We start from the raw sequence: 22,475 nt of genomic DNA on the forward strand, positions 1-22,475 counted from the left end.
TGCATACTATACTAGTTTTTCTGAGTGCCCTAGCGCCACATTTGAATTAGTTTACAAATTTCTAAGTTTTGAATTTAACGGTTCTGTTTAAATAGTGTAGCGCCAAATTTGAAACGGTTATACTGTAACTGTGTGCGTTTCTGATGGTTAGCTTGGAATACACTCTCCCGCTCTCTTTTCCGTAAGGTTCTCGTTTCCTACTTAACGCTCTCGATTTCCTGCCCCTTCCAGCTTATCACCACCTCCCCCATTTATATAGTTTCCGATTCACCACTCTCTGATTCCCCAAAGCGACTGACTCGAACGTTTTGTGAAATCTCTTCCATTCATTCTTCTCCCGGACGTCGTCACAATCGGTTATTGCGCGCAATGGAAATATTTCTACGACTTATCGTGATTTTCGTTAAGGCGGTCGCTTTAATCATCTCACCTCTACTGGAAGCATTTGTTTATCCTAGAAAGTCCAAGAGTACACTCATACCGCCGATCAGGAACCGCCTGCTAACTCTCAGCATTCAGGAGCTGCGCAGTCGCCTTCGATCTCGGCAGGTAAAAAAACAAGTACAGTGGGCAAAAAAAGTTTTAGTACACTATGCACTGAAATTGCATATAGCATGTTAGTAAACGCATTTGAATATTTAAAACATGACTATTTTGAAATACATATATAATTTTATAATATATAAATTTGAATACATCTATTTTTATAAGAATATTTAAGTACCATGAACAATTTTGTTTTAATAAAATAAACATCTTATTTTAATTATTGAAAATAAGCTTTATTACTCGCAGCCTGCGTAATACCGCATAAAATAAATTCAACAATTAAAAATATATAGCCCTATTATCTTCATTTATAGCATAGGCTTTAAAAATAAACTGACTGACTTTTTAAGGGTTTTGTAATTATAAGCCAGTAAACGAAGTTACTTAAAATATACTATAAAGTTTTAACTAATTTAAATGACATTTTTCCTTATCGCAAAAATAAAGTTCAAAATGATAAGCCATCCAGCCCTATCGTTTAATACAGGGACCGTAATCATTAAGAGTTTTATTTGAAAAATCGCAACGTAATGACCTTTTTTTTTTAACCAAGAGCATAAAATAAAAATAAAAAAAAAATTGTTATTTTTAATCAAATATTATCATTAAAAATTATTTTTTTTTGCTCACAAAAAATATAATTTTTAAGGAACATTTTAAAATCTTTAAACAAATGGATAGATTGAGCAAAGACGATCATTATGGTTTTTTTTCTTTTTTTTTTTTTTGTATGTCTATTTTAAGTGATTGATTTTTTTATTTAAAAAAACTGATTTATCATTATTTGCTGACCCTAATTTAAGTAGTATGAAAAATATATAATTTTAAATTTGGAATTGAATAAAGATTTTATTATGTTCATGTTCTGTTTTTAGTTGACTTCGGTGGAATTGGTGAGCGCATACATCGAACGCATCGAAGTTGTGAATAAACATTTGAATGCGGTGGTGGAATCTCGTTATTCGGCTGCTTTAGAGGAAGCTACCGAAACCGATGACCTAATAGCCAGTTGCGCATCCACAGCGGATGTGGAGAAACTCTTTGAAGAACGTCCACTGCTGGGACTTCCCGTGACCATCAAGGAATCATGTGCCCTCGAGGGCATGACCTTTGCCGTGGGCAGTCTGACCCGAAAGAGTATCAAAGCCCAAGCCGATGGTGAAGCAGTGAAGCGATTGAAATCAGCTGGGGCCATTCCTCTGCTGATTTCTGCCACCCCGGAATATTGCTTCAGCATCGAGACGGACACCTTGTTGAATGGCCGATGCCTGAATCCCTATGATTTCGAGAGGACTCCGGGCGGAAGTTCTGGTGGAGAGGTATGTGTTTTCTGTTCTAAAATTTCACTAACATATTTCAAAACATGAATATCTGTTGAATTTGAAAAGGTAAAAAATGGAAATGATTTTTGTCCTTCAATATTTGGGATTATTTTCCCAAATTCAGTTTTAGTTTATGATTAAATTTTTTTTTGTTAATTTTAGGGTTCTTTAAATGGAGCTGGTGCTTCTCTTTTTGGAATTGGCTCAGATATTGGAGGATCCATTCGCATTCCCAGCTTGTATTGCGGCATCTTCGGACATAAACCAAGTGGAGGAGTGGTTTCCGTGAAGGGACACTTTCCCAACTCCAAGGACCCGAACATTGAACACTATCTGGTGGAGGGGCCCATGACTCGGTTTGCTGGTGACCTTTCCGAATTACTCCAAATAATGGCGGGCAAAGAAAATTCAGCCAAATTGCGATTGAGCGAACCCGTTCAACTGAATCAGATTAAGGTGCAGTATGCGCTGGGCTTCGATGGAATCAATGGATGGATGCATCAGTCGGTGGATAAGGATATACGAGGTGCAATTTGCAGGGCAACGACTCATTTAAAGACCATCGGCTTGGAGGTGAATAAGGCCAAACTACCCAACCTCGAGAATTCAATGGAGATGGCTTTATCTGGAATCGCCGACCAGGATTTAATGGATTATCTATTGGAAGACGAGGGTTCGGGCAAAGTCCGTGAGACTCTTTGGGAGATTGTAAAAAGTGTACGAGGTCACTCGAAGTATACAACCAACGGCCTGATATTTGAACTCACGCGTCGCAGCGGTGCCTTTATGTCGCGATCAAAGATGAATCTGTATCTGGAGGAAACACGGGGATTGATTCGGGAGTTCGCAGTAAGTGAGCAATTATCTAGCACGCAAACTCTGTGTAATCCCATGTTTAGTATATATTCGTTAGAAAAAACTAGTCTTAACTTTGTTTATATTGACCTTTGTAGCTTATTTTGTTGCTATAAAGTTGTCAAAGGGCGTTAAACAAGTTTAATGATAGTTAAATTTATTTTCAAAAGCACATTTTATTGGCTAATTTAAATAATTGCTTAAGAAACAACTTTATTTATATGTTGAAAAGTTTTTTTTTGACACCCATACTGATTAATTGATATCGGGAACTAAGTTTGTAACTTAATTTGACCGTTTCTACTATTAACTATAACAAACTATTTTTAAAGCTTAAGCAAATGAATTTCTGATGCAAATATTTATATATATTTTCTCTGTGCAGAATCTACTTGGAGACAATGGAGTGCTGCTCTTTCCCACGTTAAATTTACCTGCGCCGAGACACAAGTGGTCATTTTTATCATTATGGGGCATCGACTATACCCTGATGTTCAACGTACTCGGTCTGCCCGTCACCCATGTGCCGATGGGTCTAAATAAACGGGGACTGCCCGTAGGACTTTCCGTGATTGGGGCTCCAAACCAGGATAGATTGTGCCTTCGCGTGGCCGTGGAATTGGAGAGGGCGTTCGGCGGATGGAAGCCCCCAGTGCCGAATGATCTTGACAACTAGTCATAACGACATATGAAATATAATAAAAACTGGACAATCTGCAGACCTCAGGAATATATTCATTTACTAAAAATACAAGTATTTACAAACACATTTGACTTTATGTAAACCGTTATAGTTTACTACAAATAAATCTTATTGGTGAATTTGTATCCAAGTTGTTTAAAATGCTTAAGCTAATTCAAAAGATTGTTACCTTTAAACGGTTTTACAGGGTATCAATTTTTAAAAATTAACTTTAGCGCCACCTTTCGGAAAATGGTTTGAGTCCAGACTATATGTTACTTTAACAGATCAATTATAGCCAGTACAGAAATTAACATACTAACAGTGGCTGAGAGAGCGCTTGGGTGAGACCGCGCCAGCGGTGCACACAGCTCGCAAGCAAAATCGTTCCCTGCGGATTTGGCCACACTATTGCACTTCTTTATCAAAGTCGGTTATCACATTTGTTTTGCCCGTTCATTCGTCTTTTGAAATTCGCTTCGAACGGTTGTCAGTCTCTGAACTTTTGTACAACCAGTTCGAGCCAAAAACTTAACTCCGCGCGAAAAGCATAGGAAATACATCGCTAGGAAATATTAAAGAACATTGATACTTGGATATAAAAACATTTTTCACCCAAAAAATTGACTTGTGCTTAAACAAAGAAGGAGAACCTGAGGATTCTACTAATTGGACAATAAATAGTTAAGTCAGCATAAAATCAACAACCCGCGCGTTTTCTGGTTAATAAATTAAAAGAAAAAAGTGTGCGTGCGCTACAAGTGGAAATAAAACTTGATATCTGGGCCCCCGATTTTTTGGTTGCAACACACACATTATAACGGGAAGTGGCTCAACAAGTGGCTCGGGGATTATCTAATAAAACCCCTTCTCCTACCGAAAATCATACAAATCATATAGATTAAACTGGGCAGCAGCAACAACAAAATAAATATATCAATTTTAAAACAACCAAAGGCCCAATGTGTGTGTGAGTTAGTGCCTGCATATGTGTGTGAGTCGAGAAACGCAGAGCAGCAGCAACAACGACAACAAGAGTGACTACAACAACTCTACAACGGCAACGTCAACAGCACGCAACAACAACAGCAACAACGGCGGCTGTGAGTGCGACGGAGACGGCAACAGCGTGAGTCATATAAGTGAAATGAAAATGCGGATAAAGCGAGAAGCGCCGTGTCTTCTGTTATTTATGCCAATCCAAAATACCAACAACAACAATCGCATTGGTGGTGAGTACAACAAATAATTACAAAGCAATAAGAAAATCGTACAATTTAAGATTACACTTAAACCAATCAAGTATGAGAGCGGCAGAGAGAGCGAATTAATCTCTCTCTCTCTTGATTTTTACCGCTTGGCACGCTGTTTACTTTTGCAGGGGCGCGAAAGAGAGGGGGCGAACACACGTAAGCGTCTCCATTTCATTTCTACAACAGAAATAAGCAACAAAAAAGAAACGAACTCGAGAGAGATCAGAGTTACTTTTTTTCGCTCCATACGTGACTCACAATTCGCGTGTCTTTCAAAAATAAAAGCAAAAGAAGCGTTTCGATTCGTTTCTGTTCGCTGGTTAAATAAAGCAAAAAAAATCCAACAAAATACAAGTACAAATAAAAAAAAAACACCAGAAAAAATGTAAAGCAAAGCAGGTTTCTCAAGCGGCCTGGCAACGCTGAAAAACCCGCTTTGAAACGACCTTTCGAGTACGAATTCATCGGCACAGCAACAACACACTTTACCAGCTACAACAACAACAGTAAGAGGAAAAGGGGAGCAGAAGGGGAAAAAGCAACAGCCGCAGCAGCAACAACTTGGAATTGAAGTTGGGAGCCAACGATTGAGAGGAAGAGCAGGAAGAGAGAGTTGCAGGGGGCCAGGGGCGGAGAGTAAAACGGGGACGGCAGTGCTGCAAACGGTTTCTAGAACCCCCTTGGAAATAGCCAAAAGTTAGACCTTTAAATTTGCAATATAAGTTTTTTATTAAAGCTCTTAATATCAAGACTAGGAGTTGCTATCAGCTGATTTCAATCAGGTCTCTTAAATTTCTGAAATAGCCCAAAATCTAAAAATATATACTATAAATATGATCAATCTTTACGACCAAAATAGAAATGTAATCAGCTTATAATGCCCAAAGATACTTATGTACATCGAAATAGCCCATTAATAGACTAAGTTTGCTCATTCTTCATAGTAAAACTACGAGTTGAAACAAAGTGAAACGTTTTATATATATATATATCTTTGTACATGAAATTTTAACAAATGTTATTGCAAAAAGTCACACTAAACAAAGATTTCTAACTCTGTTGGCAAATAAATTATAACAAATAATAAATAAACATGTTTACGAAGTATCAAATAATTAATAATGTAAAAAACAAATTCAAAAAAGAGTACAAAATATTCCTAAAACGTTAGAATGAATAAGGCTTTTTAAAGTAAATGAACCATCAAATTATAAAAATCTTCAACCCAAAAGTTGATCAAAATAGAAAACAGAAATCTAGCTTATAACTGGTTTTTATAAGTAAACAAGCGACTGCATACTAATTAGCACTTTTCTTTTTTCTTCCACCTTCATCTCTTTGCCACCGCTAGCCCCCTTTGAAACCCACACAATCCAAACCCCAGACGCCCCTGGGGGCTTGCAATGCACTATTGGCATGCGATTTTACTTGTTTTACTAGCCGCAAACAACAACAGCGAAAAAAAACTGAACCAACGTTTCCTGCCGCGGTGAAAAGTTGGTTGTATTTTTTTGTAGCTGTTGCTTTTTCTCTGTGTTATTTTTTTTTTTTGGCTTTTGGGGTCGCTTGGCTGATAACAGCAATTTTGTACCCCAGTAGTTTACTCTAAGTAGTTCGTGAACAAAAAAAGACACTATGCTTATGCGGTTTACAGCTGATAAAGTCAAGTCAGGACAGTTCAACATAATAATACCCCTTTGAAAAAATAATACAAACTGTAGCATTCATATCTTATCGCATTTAAGCTAATTAAGTTTGAAATTGGTTAAGGGAATGGCTTAAAATCAAGGCATAGCTTAATCATTTGTCAATTGTATTCAGTATTATTAAAATGTAGATATGGTCACTAAAAGAATAACTCTTCTAATTCGGTAGAGTTTAAAACTCATATTAAAAAGGCATATAATTTTGTTTAGCTAAATCCGAGTTCGTGTGACCTCAGAATACTTCATTATCTAAATAAATAAGTTTCTGCTGCTGCTATCAGCAGCTTTTGTTTAATTTTTTTTTCAGAGTAGCTTGTGTTTTACTATAAAATAGTATCAAATCGGTATCGGGCGCGCTTTCAAAGCGTTTTCTAATTATGCCTGCTCATTGTAAGCGACTTGTGAGCTTCGAGCGAGTGTGGAAAACTTTGGCTTGGCATTCTCCCTGTCGTAATCAGTTAAACTCTGTAGAGCCGAAATAAATGTCTTACGTCAGTTTTGGCAGGCGGCAAATCGAAACGAAATATTTTTGCGGTTTTTTTGAATAGGGGACCTGGTGCGACAAGTTTTTTTTTTTTTTTTTTTGCACAGTGGTCCACACAAACAGACCGTGCTGACATCATTAATCATAAAATTAAGCAAATCGCTAACCGACAATTATAATCAGCTTTTAAACCGTCGTGTTAATGCGTATTTTCGGCTTTCTGTTTTTCTCCACAGCCAATCAGAAGGACTATCCCAACAAGCGGTCCAGGGAGAATCTGGCATGTGACGAGGTGACATCGACGACGTCATCTTCCACGGCAATGAACGGCGGCGGACGGACGCCGGCGCTAACCCGCAGCTGCTCCAGTCCGGCGGTCTACGGTGAGTGAAAGCTGCGAAATGGGGAACCCACCGAAAACTATGCGACCCAAAGACGGGTTTGCAAAAATCTGTGACTCAGTTAGAAATGCTTTCATATACTGCACAAGTTTATAAAAATCAGCTGCTTATGTCTGGGCAGACTGTCATTGTATTGTTATTAATTTTGGTTTCTAGTTAGACAATTATGTGACCTTTAAACATACCAACTAAGAACATTCTATATTGAAAACTGTGAAAGATGAGGTGTTTTCTGAACGTCTACAAAAACTAAACTTTACAGAGTTCTTTCTAAAAATGTTTTAAATGCAGAGTCTCATTATTGTGTCAAGAAACTTTCTGAACACAGATTAGGAAATAGTGATATATTGTTATGCGTAGCTCGTCAAATGTGATGAGCGGAAATGTTAATTTAATTGAATATTATTGTGTTGATTCACAGAAGCTTGCATACCAAACTTAATCACATTGACTTGCACAGTACCAAAGTTACAAACGCTTCTAATCAAGAGCGGAACTTAGGAGCACTATATCTTTTACCGATCGAGCAATCTCTCGATTGTTCTGCTGTTGCATATTTGCGTGTATATTGCTGTTTGTTGTGTGCTTATCATTGCATTTCATTTCCTATTCGGTTTAAGAACCCCACCCCTCTCCTCCGTTTTCCCCCACCCGTTTTGATAGTACTACATGACGATAAATTGTCTCAGATTGTCATACAATCTTTCCGTCGTTTCTCCCCCTCTCTTTCCCACACTTGTGAGCTCTGCTTTAACATTAAAACAAACTGTTTTGTTTTTGCTTTGGCACGTGCTGTGAAATAAATCGCTCGCTTAATACACCCCTCTCGCTCACACCTTTAACTCGTATTTTTGCACGTTACGAAATCGAGCGCACGTATACGTACGTACATACATATGTATGAAAAGTATGAGAAAAGCAGCAAAACACATGCAAAACAATAATAACAAAGCCAGCTACAGAGGTAGCAACAACAAAGACTGTGATACAGTGAAATTTTCAATGTCAAACTTTTGCATATTACTCATTTACTCACTCACTTTGGGAATCATACTTAATCTCGGTTTTGAGTGGGGTAACCCTCGATCTATCTACCCCGACCCCCATTTTGCATACACCTTTTTCACCTGACAAAGGTGTGATCACATTGTGATGTTTTCGTGGGATTCAGTTTATTCTGTATTACGCACATCTAGTCGAGTATTAGTAATGCATCAGCATTCTAAAAATTGCTTTTAATCTCAACTAATCAGGTACTAAAAATAAATTAATATTATAACATTTTCTGTCAATGAAATTATAATGTAATGTAGACCACAATAACTAAGTTTGTGGTTTCGTTAGTAACATTAATAATTCTATGAAAATCGATCTGTTTGAAAATGATGAACAACTATTAGATATTTATCATAAATAAACATAAAGCAATTATTGGTAAATAGAAACTGTAATTTTTGCAATCAAATGAATAAGCAAATATACTGTAATGATTCACAGAATATCATAAAAATTAGTAATAAGTTTAATGCCACAAGAAAGGAAACTCCCAAAAAAATTTATTTTTTATCAAATTGAAAATAGTTCTGAGGTTCGTAATTAGCGATCGATTACTGTGCGGGGCTTTATCAGGAGAGGGGAGCCCCTTCATTGCAGTGTTTGTCACTAGACAACAGCGATTCCTGTTTACCAAAATGCCAAATGAGTCACTGTGGAAATATTTATGAAATCCGTTAATTGCATTCTTAATATACGACTATGTCTATTTGTAGTACTATCAGTAGGGGCTGGCGTAAATGCCACACTGACAATCATCTTTTACGTGTAAAGTTCCAACGTGCTGTTGATGACTAATGCAAGTGATTTCCGTGTGACCCACAAAGTGCAGTCAGCCCAAAAAATAAATATAAATGAAATACACGAAGTTGAGTTGCCATGGCTCTGAGTGCTATCAATTAACACGCAAGCCAATGACAAATAATCGATGAACCGCAGGGTGGAGGGAGTTCTCGGGATTGGGTGTCTATGGCCAAAACCGCAGGGCATATGCTGGGCCCTGGGACCGCACTTCAATCTAAACATTACACTCGGCAAAATAAGTTTTGAAAATTATTGATGGTCTTTCGACCAAATCGATATGTTTTGAAACCCATATTTATGCAAAAGATATATTTATGCAAAAGTTAGGTTTCTAAATTTGCGTTCAATAAGTTTGAAGAACTTTATAACAATTAAAGCTATACCGTTTAAAAAGATTGTCAAACGAAAGTTGTCAAATAGTTATTATTGTTAGAGTGGTTCTATTTTGAAGACTTAAAGTTGGATGGCATTAGTTTCCCAAGACAAAGATTAGTTTTTCGGAGTGTAGTTAGATGGTGCACAATTATAGATACACATAGAGAGGGAAGAAAAAACAATTGCGCGGCTCATTGAGAGTGCTACGAACTCGGGGACGGCCATGAGGCAACGTGAAGCCACCCCTCGGCCCGCTGACCGCCCCTCCCCCTTCTCCTTCCCGTTCCCCTTGCCGCTCCCCCACCTTCGACTTCGCCCACTGCCAATAAAACTGAACCCAACTGAACTGAGACTATGCCTCTGTGTGTGGCATGACTCATGCAACAGCAACAGCAACGGCAACGGAGGCCCCAGCAGACGAATCCAATCGAAACGAAAACTGTTCAGATGAGGTGGTGGAGGGGGAGGGCGGGGTGGAGAAAAAATAAACAATTTGTTGTAGCAAAATTTAGACGTTGTATACAACAATAGATACAGAAAACAGGGCCAGGCCATCACTATACCCATCCCCATCGCCAGCCCCATAACAATGATCATTTGCCAGACTCTTTTGTTGCATGACATCGCGAATTGGCAAACTTCCACCGCGATATAGACTGAGAGATCCCCCGACAATGGGCACTTTTTGTACGACTTTTGGGGCAGCAAGAACTTTTCCATTATTTACTCATCAAAACTAATGATCCGATCTCCGCATGTATCTTGCAGATATAGAAACACATCCCGCCTCGCCCGTGTTCCCGCATCTATTGCTGGGCAATGGCCGCGATGCCAACGATCCCAGCAGCGTGGGCGCCAACTGTGTGCTGAATGTTACCTGCCAAAGTCCCAATGAGAGCCATCTGCAGGGCCTCAAGTACATGCAAATACCTGCCAGCGATACGCCCCATCAGAACATAAAGCAGTACTTCCAGGAGGCCTACGACTTCATCGGTGAGTTTCCCTAGAAAAAAGGTTTAAAAATAATCGCATCACTACCGTTTGATCGCAAATCCTTTTGATTTGAAATGTTAGGATCGTCAAATATTAATGCTATGTCTTTCAAACAAATTTACTTTGTGGTACCTACAAGTTTTGAAACATTTTTTTTTCAAAAACCCCAGTTCCTGACAATTTTTTGAAAAAAATTTGAGCTAGAAGCTATCTACACTATATTATCACAATATAAAGCTATTAAGCACGAGATAAGAACCTGTTTCTATATAAAATAGATCACGAAATGATATTTGGCTTCCGACTAGCAGAGAAATCGACTAGATTATGGTGAAATTTTCCAAATATTTGCTGTTGATTAGGCTGACTATATTATCTTGTTTTCATTTGGAAAAACAATGTGGAATTCTGTGGAAGTCTGAGTTCCCCAAATCCAGTCTGAGAATCCGAGTTACGCTTAGTCATCATCTTTGGTAATTTGCTATTGGCAATTGCTAAACGTGACTTGTTATTGGATGCCTGGCGGGCTTTTTCAGCGGTCAGCGGGCTCATTTGTGGATTTTGCATAACGGTTTTAGTCTGGCTTCCACTTCCCTTTCTTCTTGGCTGGCTGGAAAATTCGTTATTGACTTTTTTGGTTGCCCTTTTTTTTTGGCTTTTTGTGTGCTCTTGGCGTTTTGTGCTGCCTTCAGCGCTTTTCCCACACAAACAAGCACACTATACTTTTGTTAATTTTAAATGAAAATAATAATATGTACCTAAACCGAAAAGAGGAACGAGGCGTGCGGAATGAGCTTTAGCCGTGGAATATAATGCTGACGTCAATCGCATTTTTCCATTTTCTATGTCCAAAGCGGTTCATCAAGTATTTTTGTTTTGCATTTTTTTTTTTATATATATACATATATGTTTTTTTTGTTTCCAAGCTAATGTCTTGGCACGTGTGCACGAGCTTTGTCGTTCTTATTGCTGCTTTTGTTTCCCGGTATTATTACTGTTTTTGTAGCGTCTCTGATTTAAGTTGTGCAAATATTTCATTTAAAACAAGCGCGAGAAAAACCGAGTGGGTGGTACGACCGACGGCCTCCAAACTAGGTGTCTCAAAAAGTGCTATTATAGTTCTACACAAAAGTGACTTGTATTGGATTTGGTATTCAAAAAATATGACTTTTTTGATTGATTGTGACTTTATTAGAATACTTAAGGGAACTGCTTGAAATTGAAATAAAATTAGCGATACCTAGAACAAAACATTTTTCATTTAACTGGAGGTAAATGTAATCATATTATATCATATCTTTTAAAGCGAACCGCAAATCAAAGTTCCCCACACTGTCGGGTCTATCCTGCTCCCTCGCGCTCATAGAAACGATTAGGGTGTGTGGATAGGGAGCAATGCTCCTTCCCCCTCCTTGGGTTGGTGTTTTTGCTGCTCCTACGCTTATCCATTCGCTTTCTACTTTGCCTCCTTCGTTCCTTCTGTCTCCTTCTCCTTCTTCGTCGCCCCATTGTTGTTGCTGTTGCGTGTTGGCGTTGGCAGACAGCATGGCGGCATTTGCGTCGTCGTCTAGTTGTTGTTGCTGTTGCCTGCCTCTTTGTGTCGTTACTGTGTTGCGACTTTGGCCACACTGTAAAACATAATTGAAGGATAAAGGATTTGATAAGATTAATTTTATTTTTAATTTTATTTATATCAAAAGTTTTAACTTTGAAAGTAAATTAATTTTAACTTATGGCATTTTGAAGTATTATTGTTTTATCTTAAATCGAATTTTCTAATCCCGGAAAGGTAAGAGTAACACATTTTTAATTGATACAAATTTTTTTGTTTTAGAAATTTATTTCATATTTCAATATTAAGAAAATTGGTTTTCCGAGAAATTAAAGTTAAGAAAAGGTGGAGATCCGGCTTATTACAAAAGTAAGCTCAGTTAAGTTTGACAGTATAAATGAAAACTGCGACTAAAGTAATTTTTTTGCTTAGTGCAGACAAGTTTTCTCGGGTAATGGAAATTTTATGCAGATTGCCGTCGTACCAGCAATAGCAGCAACAACAGGAGCAACGAGGCTAACCAACCGCAAACGTCCTTTCTGATAAGGGTTGTCCTCGAATCGCTTCCTGCGCTGCCCGGCTGTTAATGTATTTTTGGCCACCACTGTTCGCTGGCATGACTCATCGTCATTTCGTTTTGTTGTTCGTTCACAATGCAATGTGGAACACTGAGAGAGCGAGACGGCCAGAGAGTGGGTGGTGGGTGGGTTGGTGTACCATAGTACAGCCGCATCGATTTTTCTGTTGGCTTCTTATTGTTGCTATTTATTGCGCCGCCGACGGCACTTTTCACCCCTCTCTCTCTCTCTCTCTCTTTCGTTGTGGCATATGTTCTATTTTTGTAAACATTTTGGTTCCTGTTTATGAGTCATCGTTTCGTTTTTTTAGTGGGTTATCCTTGTGCAAGTGGCCTCGACTGTTGGTGTTCGTTTTGTTGTTGCGGATGTCAGGTGGGGGAGTAGCAACAGCTGCTTAGTATCTCCCTTTTTCTTGCTCTTCTCTTTCTACGTTTATTTTGCATCTGTCAGATCAAAATTCTCAATACGTTCCTCTTTTTACCAGTACACAGAAAGAAAACTTTTTATAATATGGCAACAATTTTGACGATCAAATTTTGTGTTTGAAAATTTATAATTAATTTATAAATTTATAATTAATTATATAAAAACTTACAACGATGGTATTAAATATCAAACTGGTCTATATGCTTAAGCCAATTCAGCTGCATATCTTAATGTCAAAACAATTTATAACATTTAAACTGTACACCACAATTTGATTTCAATATTTTGTTTAGTGCACCCACTAACTTATTTTTCTTTACCTCACTTTTTTATCCATGCTCAAGTATTATTTTTATAAATGCTCTGGCTCCCTCCCTCACACTCTCTCTCACTCACACCCGCGCAAAAACACATTAGTACTCAGGCACGAAGTAACAGTGGGTGGGGGGCTGGGGAGAAGTCAAAGAAGAAGCAGGAGGAGGTGGCGGCAAAGAAGAAGAATGGAAAAGTATATGTATTTTGTACTGACTGCATGAGTCATGATTTCGCTTCTCTGTTTGTGTGTGTTTGCCCCTGCCTTTTGCGCATTCGTTTTTGGTTTGCCGTCGTCACCTTATGCCTATTATTATTGTTTTAATTCGCCTGGGTATATGCTTCCTCTTATTCCGTACAACTTATGATTTCTCATTGTTGCGTTGCTTTTCGTTTTCCATTCATTATAACAGCACTTTGTGTAAAGGGGAGGGAGGGGATTGTGGGAGGGGTAGGAAGCACCGCTATTTGAAGCACAGCTTGAAATGAGCTCAACGTTCGAGGCCCCATTTTTGTTGTTGTTGGTGTTGTAGTAGTTGTAGGCGCCGGATAATGCTAATGTCATTATGCGTTGTCATTAACATGAATGATAAACTACGCCAAACCACTTGGCCTAGAAAGCAATCAAAGCCTCAATTGTCAGGAAATTGAACGGTATCATGGTATTTGGGTAGCATATTCGGTCTAGCACTTGTAATCGCGATTTGGACATTACAAGGACTTTATTTTTGGGTACTCTAAATGTCCCATGACTTGACTAAAATCTGTCCTTAAAAAAATTAGAGTATGGATCGCACAAATTAAAAATTGATATTAATATATGTACATATGTACATATAACAACCAATATAACTTATAAAAAGTTATTAGATTAAGAACAATATAATTTAATAACGTAACAGGTTTTAAAACGTTTTCAAAAAATGGTAAAATTTTAACGAATTTAAAAAGAAAAGAAAACATAAACAAATATTCGCTTCGACCAAATAAGGCCAAGAATACAAGCAGCTAAGATAAACAAACGCAAAAGAGGAAATTTTAAATTCGTAGTGTAATTAGCATAGTTGCTCCCCAGAAGAGTTTTTACAGTGCTATTCCATCTACGTAACCCCTTCCACATCCTTCCTTATCTGCTGCGAGGCCTAATCAATTTGTCAAGTTATTGCCACGATGTCTGTACTGACTGTACCCGCATATTATTTGTGCGCCAAGTAATCAAGCCATCAACTTTTATCTGCCAACGACGGTGGAGGCCTCTTTGGCAAACTAACTTAATCTACAACGGAGCATATATACGGTTACGGTTTACGTTTACGGGGACACTTACGGGTACGAGTACGGGTTGTTCACACACAGTCGCAAAAGCAGCTAAGTAAACTCGAAACGGAGGCCCCTCGAGAACATTGGGTGATAGGCCACATTTTATATACAAACATACATTTGGACAGCTGATTAGATAAAACTATGAATGCATACATATGTACAATATATAAACCAACCATTGCGGTTGAAAAAAAAGAAGGTTACCATAATTTTAAAATAAATTGGTAACTTATAAGATTGAAATATGTACATATATATAAAACCTATTTCTTGTAAAACAAATTGTATTTTTAAAGTTTTTAAAAACCCCTATTTTTTATATTTCGAGCGCAGCTGAAAAAGACTGATAAATAAGATGCATACGTTCAAAAGAGAAAACTTGAAAAATCCTGTGTCTAATGAGTAATCGAAAATCCGTTGGCAGACAACAAACAAAAAGAAAATAACAGAAACAACAAAAATCCCGAGGTGACATTTTTGTTGGCCCCGTGCACATAATTTCAATATTCGTCAGCCGGCTATTTATAAAATGCAAAAATCAACGAAGCAAAATAAACTGAAAATCTTCGCACAGGAATTTCGAATTTGAAATTTTTGCGTTGCGACTTCGGTTTCTTATTGTTGTTGTGGTGGGCGCATGAGAAATTCGAAATTATAAGGCTGTTAATCATTTAACAGGGAACCCACGCCCACACTTTCCCGTTTCCTCTTTACACAGTAAAAAATATGATTATTCTGGACACATATTTTGGGCGCAATGTGTTACAAGTATTTTTTATTTTACTTCCATATCAACCTTTAAAACCACTAACTTTCCTTATGTTATATATTTTGATCATTTTACAAATATTGATATTTCGTATCAATCTTTAGCGTATGCCATTGCAGACTATTTCAATAAGATCGTGCGACACTTTTCTACCATAAAGACTTTCTAATTGATCCTAAATAATATAGAAACAATTGTGTGTGTGCTTATTCATTTGCGCCCGCGCACTTTGTATTTTCCTCGTCATTTTTTTACGCGCAATTTGTTTATGAAACATTTCGTTTGTTGTTGTTGCCGTTGCGCATGCTCTTTATGAATCACTCGAGGAGAGCCCTGATCCATCTACCTCCCTCACTCACTACTCACCCGATGTTTTTAAGTTGAAGGCGACTTCAAAGTGCAGGCTGTCTTGGGAGCTTTTGTTGTTTCCCTATGACTCGACACGTCAAAGTCGAGATTCGCCAAGTTGAAGGTCAAGTTGAGACCCCCTCCCCGCCGCCCCGGTCGTCCCACTCTCTTTGTTTTGGATGATTCAGCGCGGTCTTATCGCCATTTAAGTGTCCTGGCACCTGCCGCACTCAGACTCACACTCTGTCCGTCTCTTTCAGTCGCACTAAAGCCGTCTCTTTCCGACTAAATCTGAAACGCGTATGAGTAAGCAGGTATTCTTAATGATAAACAGTCGCCGAAAGTAATTAAATATTTCGAATATAAACAAAACTACTTGTTGCTTGACAACGTGCTTCGGTAAAAGACAATGGAAAGCATACAAATAGGATCGGATTTAAAACAGTCCAGTTTAAATACCACGAAGTACAAATCTTTACGCGACTTAAAACTACCTTTTATTAAAAAAAAATTGTTTTAAAATATAGAAGTTTTACCCTTATCCTTGTTATCCTTGCTTTTGTGCTATTTCCCTGATCATGGCTGTACAACATACAAACCCCTCATTCATATATCATGTTCCTCATGCTCAAAGGTTGTTGTTTCAGTTTCTGTTTCTGTTTTCGGTTCTGATTCTGTTGCCGTTTCTGTTTCTGGCCATGACTCAGAGGGAGTTGCGAGAGTTTCGCACCCTGGGACTGTTTGGGTTGACGTTGACCCTAGGGTCCAAGATCCGGGTCTTAATCATCACGAGGAAAAGTGAAATGATGCATTGGGCAAGCGGACATTGAGAGCAAGAACCGAAAAACGACGCGACAGGCAGTCGTCATTGTCTGGGCGAGACAGATATGCCATGCCCATGCCCAAAACACCATATAGCACCATACCATCCCGTACCAAAGGCATCCCAGCTGTCAGACAGTCGTCTGCCACTTGGCCCACTTCTGAGCCGAATTCACCAGATGACGCACCCGGGGGCCCGGCAATAAAAATAAAGAAAACATCGCTACTGTTGCACTTAATCATACATTCATCGATGTAAGAATTCGGTGACTACCCAAAGTTGGCATTACGCATCGCCCCTTAAATGGAGTCACGACGCTCAGCCCTTTGGAATGGTGTACTGCCCCATTATAGACACGACTCCCCGGGATCTATGTGTATCAGTCATCCACAGTCATCGCCGGAAAATGCGCTCCGGTGAACTAAGTCAGTTTAGTCATATGGTATGGCGCTCTATTGGCGATTAGTAATTCCCCACAGCATATATGTATGGCCGCATATTTGTCACGAACAATAAACAATTACCAAAGTGCCGCTTCCCAATAATCGAGCAAAAGCCTCCGCTTGGAGTTCCGTTTTCTGTGAACAAAATAAGCTCAGAAATATGCAAAAATAACTTAAAGACAAACAATCAAAAATTTGTTGGTTTTCTTAATAACCATTATTAACGGTTTAAACAAAACAGAAGTTGATAATAAAGTCAACATTTTTTTCGTACTCTTTCAATTCTTAAAGATATATCCTTCTTTCATGTTTTGGAAATATTTTAAAATCCAACTTTTCCTAATTTTGAATTATGTTTGAAATAAATGTGGTAGATTTAAAAAAGTTTATTTGGAAAATTGTCTGCTTTTTCGTTACATGCAATGGCTTGTATACTAATCTTACCTTTTTCTCAGTGCTTAAATTGAACTTGTGTCTAATTAGCTAGAACAACTTCATAGTGACTCAAACTTGAGTTTTGCGAAATTCATTCATCGTTTACAGCTACTTCTTGCGAGTCTTTTGCGGAACTCCTCAGCCCCTGTCTTCATTCTGCTTTGGTTCTTCTAGCCCATATGAGTCATATGGTGTGTGGTGTGTGCGAGACAGGCGCGTTTACGGCGCGTTTTATGCGCGATTTTAACTGTCTGAGCGACGGGGTCATTAACTAAGAGGATTTATGAGCGCCGTGCGAACGAAACTGAACGGACCGGGGACGGTGACCAATTGTCTGCCATTGTACGCTTAATGACCATCTTTCTTTATCTATGCGGCTGTCTATTTTTGGCCAGCCTATAGATTGGTCATCTCTTTATTTGCAGCTTTTGATTCCACTAGTTGTTCACTCAGAGAAAGATGCCCAAGGTCTCCTACAATAACAATACAAATTTGAAAAAATTCTAATAATTCTCTTCTTTAAAACCGTTTTAATAACACACAAAATGGTACAAATTAAACAAAATTATCACCTTGAAATCAGATAGATATTCAATAAATCTAAGTATAATGATGATTCAAATATATTATATATCATTGTTTTCTTTTCGTACCGCAATCTCTTGGCTTTGAAACGTCAAGTCTAACTTAACTTTGTGAATCCCCTTTTAAAGCTTATAGCATGACAAATTGTAGGGGCTTTCTTTTTGCGAGTGTAGTCTCTGAGGCAAGTCCCCATTTGGGAACTCTGACGTACTTATTTCAGGTACGTTAGCACCTTGGATCCTCCATTTTCAATGGTTATCTTTGACTGGAAGTTGATTATTTATTTATGATGGATTTTCCCCGGGACCCGTTTATAGGTGCCATATCATCATCACCATCGTCGTCCCGATAACACGGTTAACTCGATTTAATTTCACTTGACTGGTGTGTAAACTGCAATTCATAATTGTAGACGAAATTTGTGAAATCGAAGTATTGTGCGGTAGGGAAGGTTTCCTTATCGCTGTCTACTTTGCACCCCGCTCTATTCATTGATAAATCAAACACGCTGTTATCTCACCTCTTCAGGTGGGTTAAATGGCGAAAAGGGGTGGGTCTTCGGGGGCTATATGTACATATCTGTGCCTATGTAGAGGAGGGCTGACAATATGGCTGCAATTCCGAGTGAGTTACACGCGCCTTCCAGATTTATCGCTGATATCACTTCCTTTGCTACATATGGCAAAAGGGGCTTATAATGGGGGGGTGCAGTGTTTGCACTGCGAGAAAAGGGGGCCAATCGGGGCGGTGGGCGCCTGCCGCCTGCCGCCTGCCGCCTGCCTGGTGACTAACAAGGCTTCGCTTCTGTCCGACTGGCGGTTATCAACTGTTTGGAAATCGGACAAGTGTTGCCTTGTTTGCATTATGAGTAAGCATCGATTAGGAAAGGCTCCCCCAGTCCCCTATAAAAACCCCTCTCGGAATTCCCTATGCCCACCACCAACCTAAAATCACACCACAACCAATTCATGAGCGATAAGATAATGCTTATTTTTTCGGTGGTGGCTTTTTAAGGTTACAGTCGAACTTCTGTAGCTGAAAAATCACATTGACGATTGTAAAAATTTACTCGTATAGTTTTAATACCAAAATATCAAAAAACGAATGTAGAATATTACAATTTTGTTAAACCACAGTTCGTAAAAGTTTTTCTTGTGTATATGTTATAAAAATAAGGGTTAATAAAACCTTAAGATGACAAAATAAAATAATGCCAAATATACCCAAAAAGCATTTATAAAGATAAAAGGGTTAAAAGTTGTCATATAAGCTTGTGATTTTTGAACATGTTCTAAGGTTATTCAAATCAGGTTACAAATTTTAAAACAAAAATCAAACTTGGAAGTATCAAGACTGTTTTTTTAAACATTCTTATTACTAGCAAACCACTTTAGTGAATTTTTACTGTAGAATAATTTGTGAGTCTTGGAAAAAGTGCGACGTATGCTGTGTATTCTTCTTCCTCTTTCTCCGCTTATCTTTGGCCAAAAATAACAACGTAAATTATGAGTTAATGTGCCCACGTGTGTGTGTGTCAGTGAGAGGGTGTGTGTGTGCGCGTGTGAGGGTATAAAAATGTTCTGTCAATAAGCCTCGTTGCTTTGTTGTTGCCTCTGGCAATGATGATGACTCATATCAGCAAAATTCACACAGTTGAGTTGCCGAGCGGGAGAGTGGAAGAGCAAACCGGGCGAGAGAGAGAGCGAGGGCAGCACCAATACACTGAGAGTATCGACAGGGCGATATCAACACAACGAAAACATCATCGAAGCTTCCACGTTCGAGATACAAAATTCGAAAAGTTTCTCCATCGCCAGAGATGCAAACAAAAATGTATAAATAGCTAAACAAACTGTTTAAGAAAAATCAATTTTAAAACTAAAAAACAAACCCAAAATCGTATATCATTTAAAAACATGATACATGTACGTTGGCACAAGAAAATACCATCTTTTAAATACTTAAAAATTGAACTAAATAAAAATAATCTAATTCTAAAATTGTTATAAACAACAGAGAAAATGTTTTTTTTTTGTTTTTATTGTTTAAAAAAAATTGTTTGATAAACAAAGAATGTGCCATTTTGTTATTTGCAAAGTTTTAAGGCTGGCTGAGTTAGCTTTGCTAATTGTTTTAAAAATCTAAATTTTTGTGTAAAAATTTAGAAAACGTATGTACTCTATTTTTTGCATTGGAACATTTAGACAATATTAAAAAATTATATATAAAAACTTCTTCTGTCAAGGGCATAGTCAGATAAGATAGTTCATTCAAAGACTATTTCCATCTTACCAAAAATAAAAACCTTTTAACGGCTTATCTATCAGTACACTAAAACGATTCTTTTTCTTTGATTTTTTGCAGAAGATGCACGGAAAACGGGTTCCCGGGTGCTGTTGCACTGCCACGCGGGGATTTCACGCAGCGCCACCATAGCCATCGCCTACGTCATGCGCTACAAGTCGCTCTCCCTGCTGGAGGCCTACAAACTGGTGAAAGTGGCCCGCCCGATCATCTCGCCCAATCTGAACTTCATGGGCCAGCTGCTGGAGCTGGAGCAGAATTTGCGCAAGAGTGGCATCCTGGCGCCCGCAACCCCGCTTCTGAATAGTCCCAGTAATCCGTCAGGATCTTCGGTGGGTTTAAGTACCTCGTCTAGTCAACTGGTGGAACAGCCGGAGGAGGAGGAGATCGAAGAGAAGCGGGAGCAGCGGGACCGCGGCAAATCCAAGTCAGATAGCGAGGCCATGGACGAGGATGTGTACGACTACGATGATGTGGACAGTGGTGCCGGAAGCCTGGCGGGCAGTAATTGCTCCTCACGACTGACCTCACCCCCGATTACACCGGATGACGAGGCGCCCAGTACTTCGGCGGCAGCTTCCACTGTCTCTGAACTGGATTCACCCAGCTCCACAACCAGCAGCGGAATCTGCACCCTGCTGCAGTCCACCAGCTCCTCTGAATCCTGCGCAATCAGCAAGCCAAACCTTTTGTCGCCCACAAGGCAGCTGGCTCTGTTTAAGCGGAATTCGCCGGCCAAACTGCGATTAAATCTGGAGTCCAGTTATGCGCCCGCGTCACCCATCCCAAAGTTCATGCTCCATACTCCCGTCTGCGAGGAGGCGCCGGAAGGCAGGAACATCCATTTGGCCGGCAACTCGACGAGGGACTGAGATAGGATCCCCGCGAGAAGTCGCCGCCAACTAGCAGCTGTGAAACGAAAAAAAATGTACAGCCAATTGCCACATTCTTTATGATCAAAATCAGATTCGATAATACTGTACTTCTCTTTTAAAACATGTAAAATATGACCACGTTTTAAAGTTTTATATCACTTTTGAACTACTAAGGAATATTTTACCTTTCTGTAAGGAAATATGGATTATATCAAATCAAAAACGGCAAGAGGGCTGCTACTTCCTATACAAAAAGGTGATGCTAAATGATATTTCGGGCCACCTCTGAAACGTGTAAATAAAAACGTTCATAAACTGTACATACAAGCGTACCTAAAACAAAACACACATGGAATAGGAATACAAATTGCAGCTTAAACTACTTGCAATACTTTTTAAAGGCTTTTGTAATGTATTTCTTCGCATCCCTGAACCAACACAAAACATAACAACTAAAGTAATGCAAAACAACCAGTTGGAGAAATTGTTTGAGAAGAAAAAAAAAACCTCGTATATGTTAATTTAGTTTAATTTTAGTCGTAAGCGAATCTTAACTATACCTACTACACATATAAACTATATTAAAATTCACATAGAACAATGAAAATCCAAAATGCACTGCAACAATTTCTGCTGACTTGCCACACAACACGTACTCCCCTACCCAACTCCCAAAAATATAAAAGAAACCCCGCCATATACACAGCAAAGATCTTATCAAAACTGTTCTAAGTTTTATCAATCCGCTATAGCCACACCACACTATAAACTTGCATGTAATTTAGTTACTTCTTGAAAGTGAGGAAAGTTTGTGTTTTCTAGTTTTAGTTATTTATATAAAAGAGCGCGTGAGAGTATAATGAATGCGATTTAATTCATTTGAATTAGACAGTAAATCTAATAGGCTAAGCTACACTTGAAATGTGTAACCCGTGTGTTAAGTAAACGGAAATTATAATAGTAACCAAACCAACTGCTGTTTTTATTTAAATTTTCAAACAGGACCGCCAAAGTGGGGAACAGTTATGCACAATTCGGAGATCTGGGGACCTAACAACATTGGTTTGCTACCCTGCTAAGGAGACCAGAAAACATCGATAGCTATCGGCTAAAGTATATCGATTTTTTATATCGGTTTAAATAATTGTGGGGGAATCCCAAAAGTACTAATACTTAATTATATCAATTAAAAATTAGTATATTTTTCAAAACTGTGATTATTTAA

At 38.5% G+C, this 22,475-nt stretch overlaps 2 protein-coding genes across 2 annotated transcripts; both read left to right on the forward strand.

Annotated features, from left to right (window-relative positions):
- Positions 1 to 320: 320 nt before the first annotated feature.
- Positions 321 to 3,448, forward strand: LOC128251941 (fatty-acid amide hydrolase 2-A). The gene is made up of 4 exons (XM_052979226.1): positions 321 to 549; positions 1,425 to 1,868; positions 2,034 to 2,720; positions 3,112 to 3,448. Exons 1-4 carry the CDS (start codon positions 370 to 372, stop codon positions 3,400 to 3,402), a joined length of 1,602 nt encoding a protein of 533 aa, XP_052835186.1. The 5' UTR covers positions 321 to 369; the 3' UTR covers positions 3,403 to 3,448.
- A 405-nt stretch (positions 3,449 to 3,853) lies between these two features.
- On the forward strand, positions 3,854 to 22,219 carry LOC128251950 (dual specificity protein phosphatase 1-B). Its single transcript, XM_052979239.1, has 4 exons — positions 3,854 to 4,640; positions 7,088 to 7,234; positions 10,253 to 10,477; positions 20,436 to 22,219. The coding sequence occupies exons 1-4, from the start codon at positions 4,397 to 4,399 to the stop codon at positions 21,245 to 21,247; spliced, it is 1,428 nt and encodes a 475-aa protein (XP_052835199.1). The 5' UTR covers positions 3,854 to 4,396; the 3' UTR covers positions 21,248 to 22,219.
- The last annotated feature ends 256 nt before the right edge of the window (positions 22,220 to 22,475 follow it).

Source organism: Drosophila gunungcola, chromosome 3R, assembly GCF_025200985.1.
Source record: "Drosophila gunungcola strain Sukarami chromosome 3R, Dgunungcola_SK_2, whole genome shotgun sequence".
Taxonomy (NCBI): Eukaryota; Metazoa; Arthropoda; class Insecta; order Diptera; family Drosophilidae; genus Drosophila; species Drosophila gunungcola.

Coding starts and splice junctions, on each gene's coding strand:
- LOC128251950 (XM_052979239.1), top strand. CDS start 4,397: ATGTGTGTGAGTCGAGAAACGCAGAGCAGCAGCAACAACGACAACAAG. Junction 4,641..7,087: donor CAACAACAATCGCATTGGTG/GTGAGTACAACA, acceptor TTTTCTCCACAG/CCAATCAGAAGGACTATCCC. Junction 10,478..20,435: donor GGAGGCCTACGACTTCATCG/GTGAGTTTCCCT, acceptor GATTTTTTGCAG/AAGATGCACGGAAAACGGGT.
- LOC128251941 (XM_052979226.1), top strand. CDS start 370: ATGGAAATATTTCTACGACTTATCGTGATTTTCGTTAAGGCGGTCGCT. Junction 1,869..2,033: donor GCGGAAGTTCTGGTGGAGAG/GTATGTGTTTTC, acceptor TGTTAATTTTAG/GGTTCTTTAAATGGAGCTGG. Junction 2,721..3,111: donor GATTGATTCGGGAGTTCGCA/GTAAGTGAGCAA, acceptor TTCTCTGTGCAG/AATCTACTTGGAGACAATGG.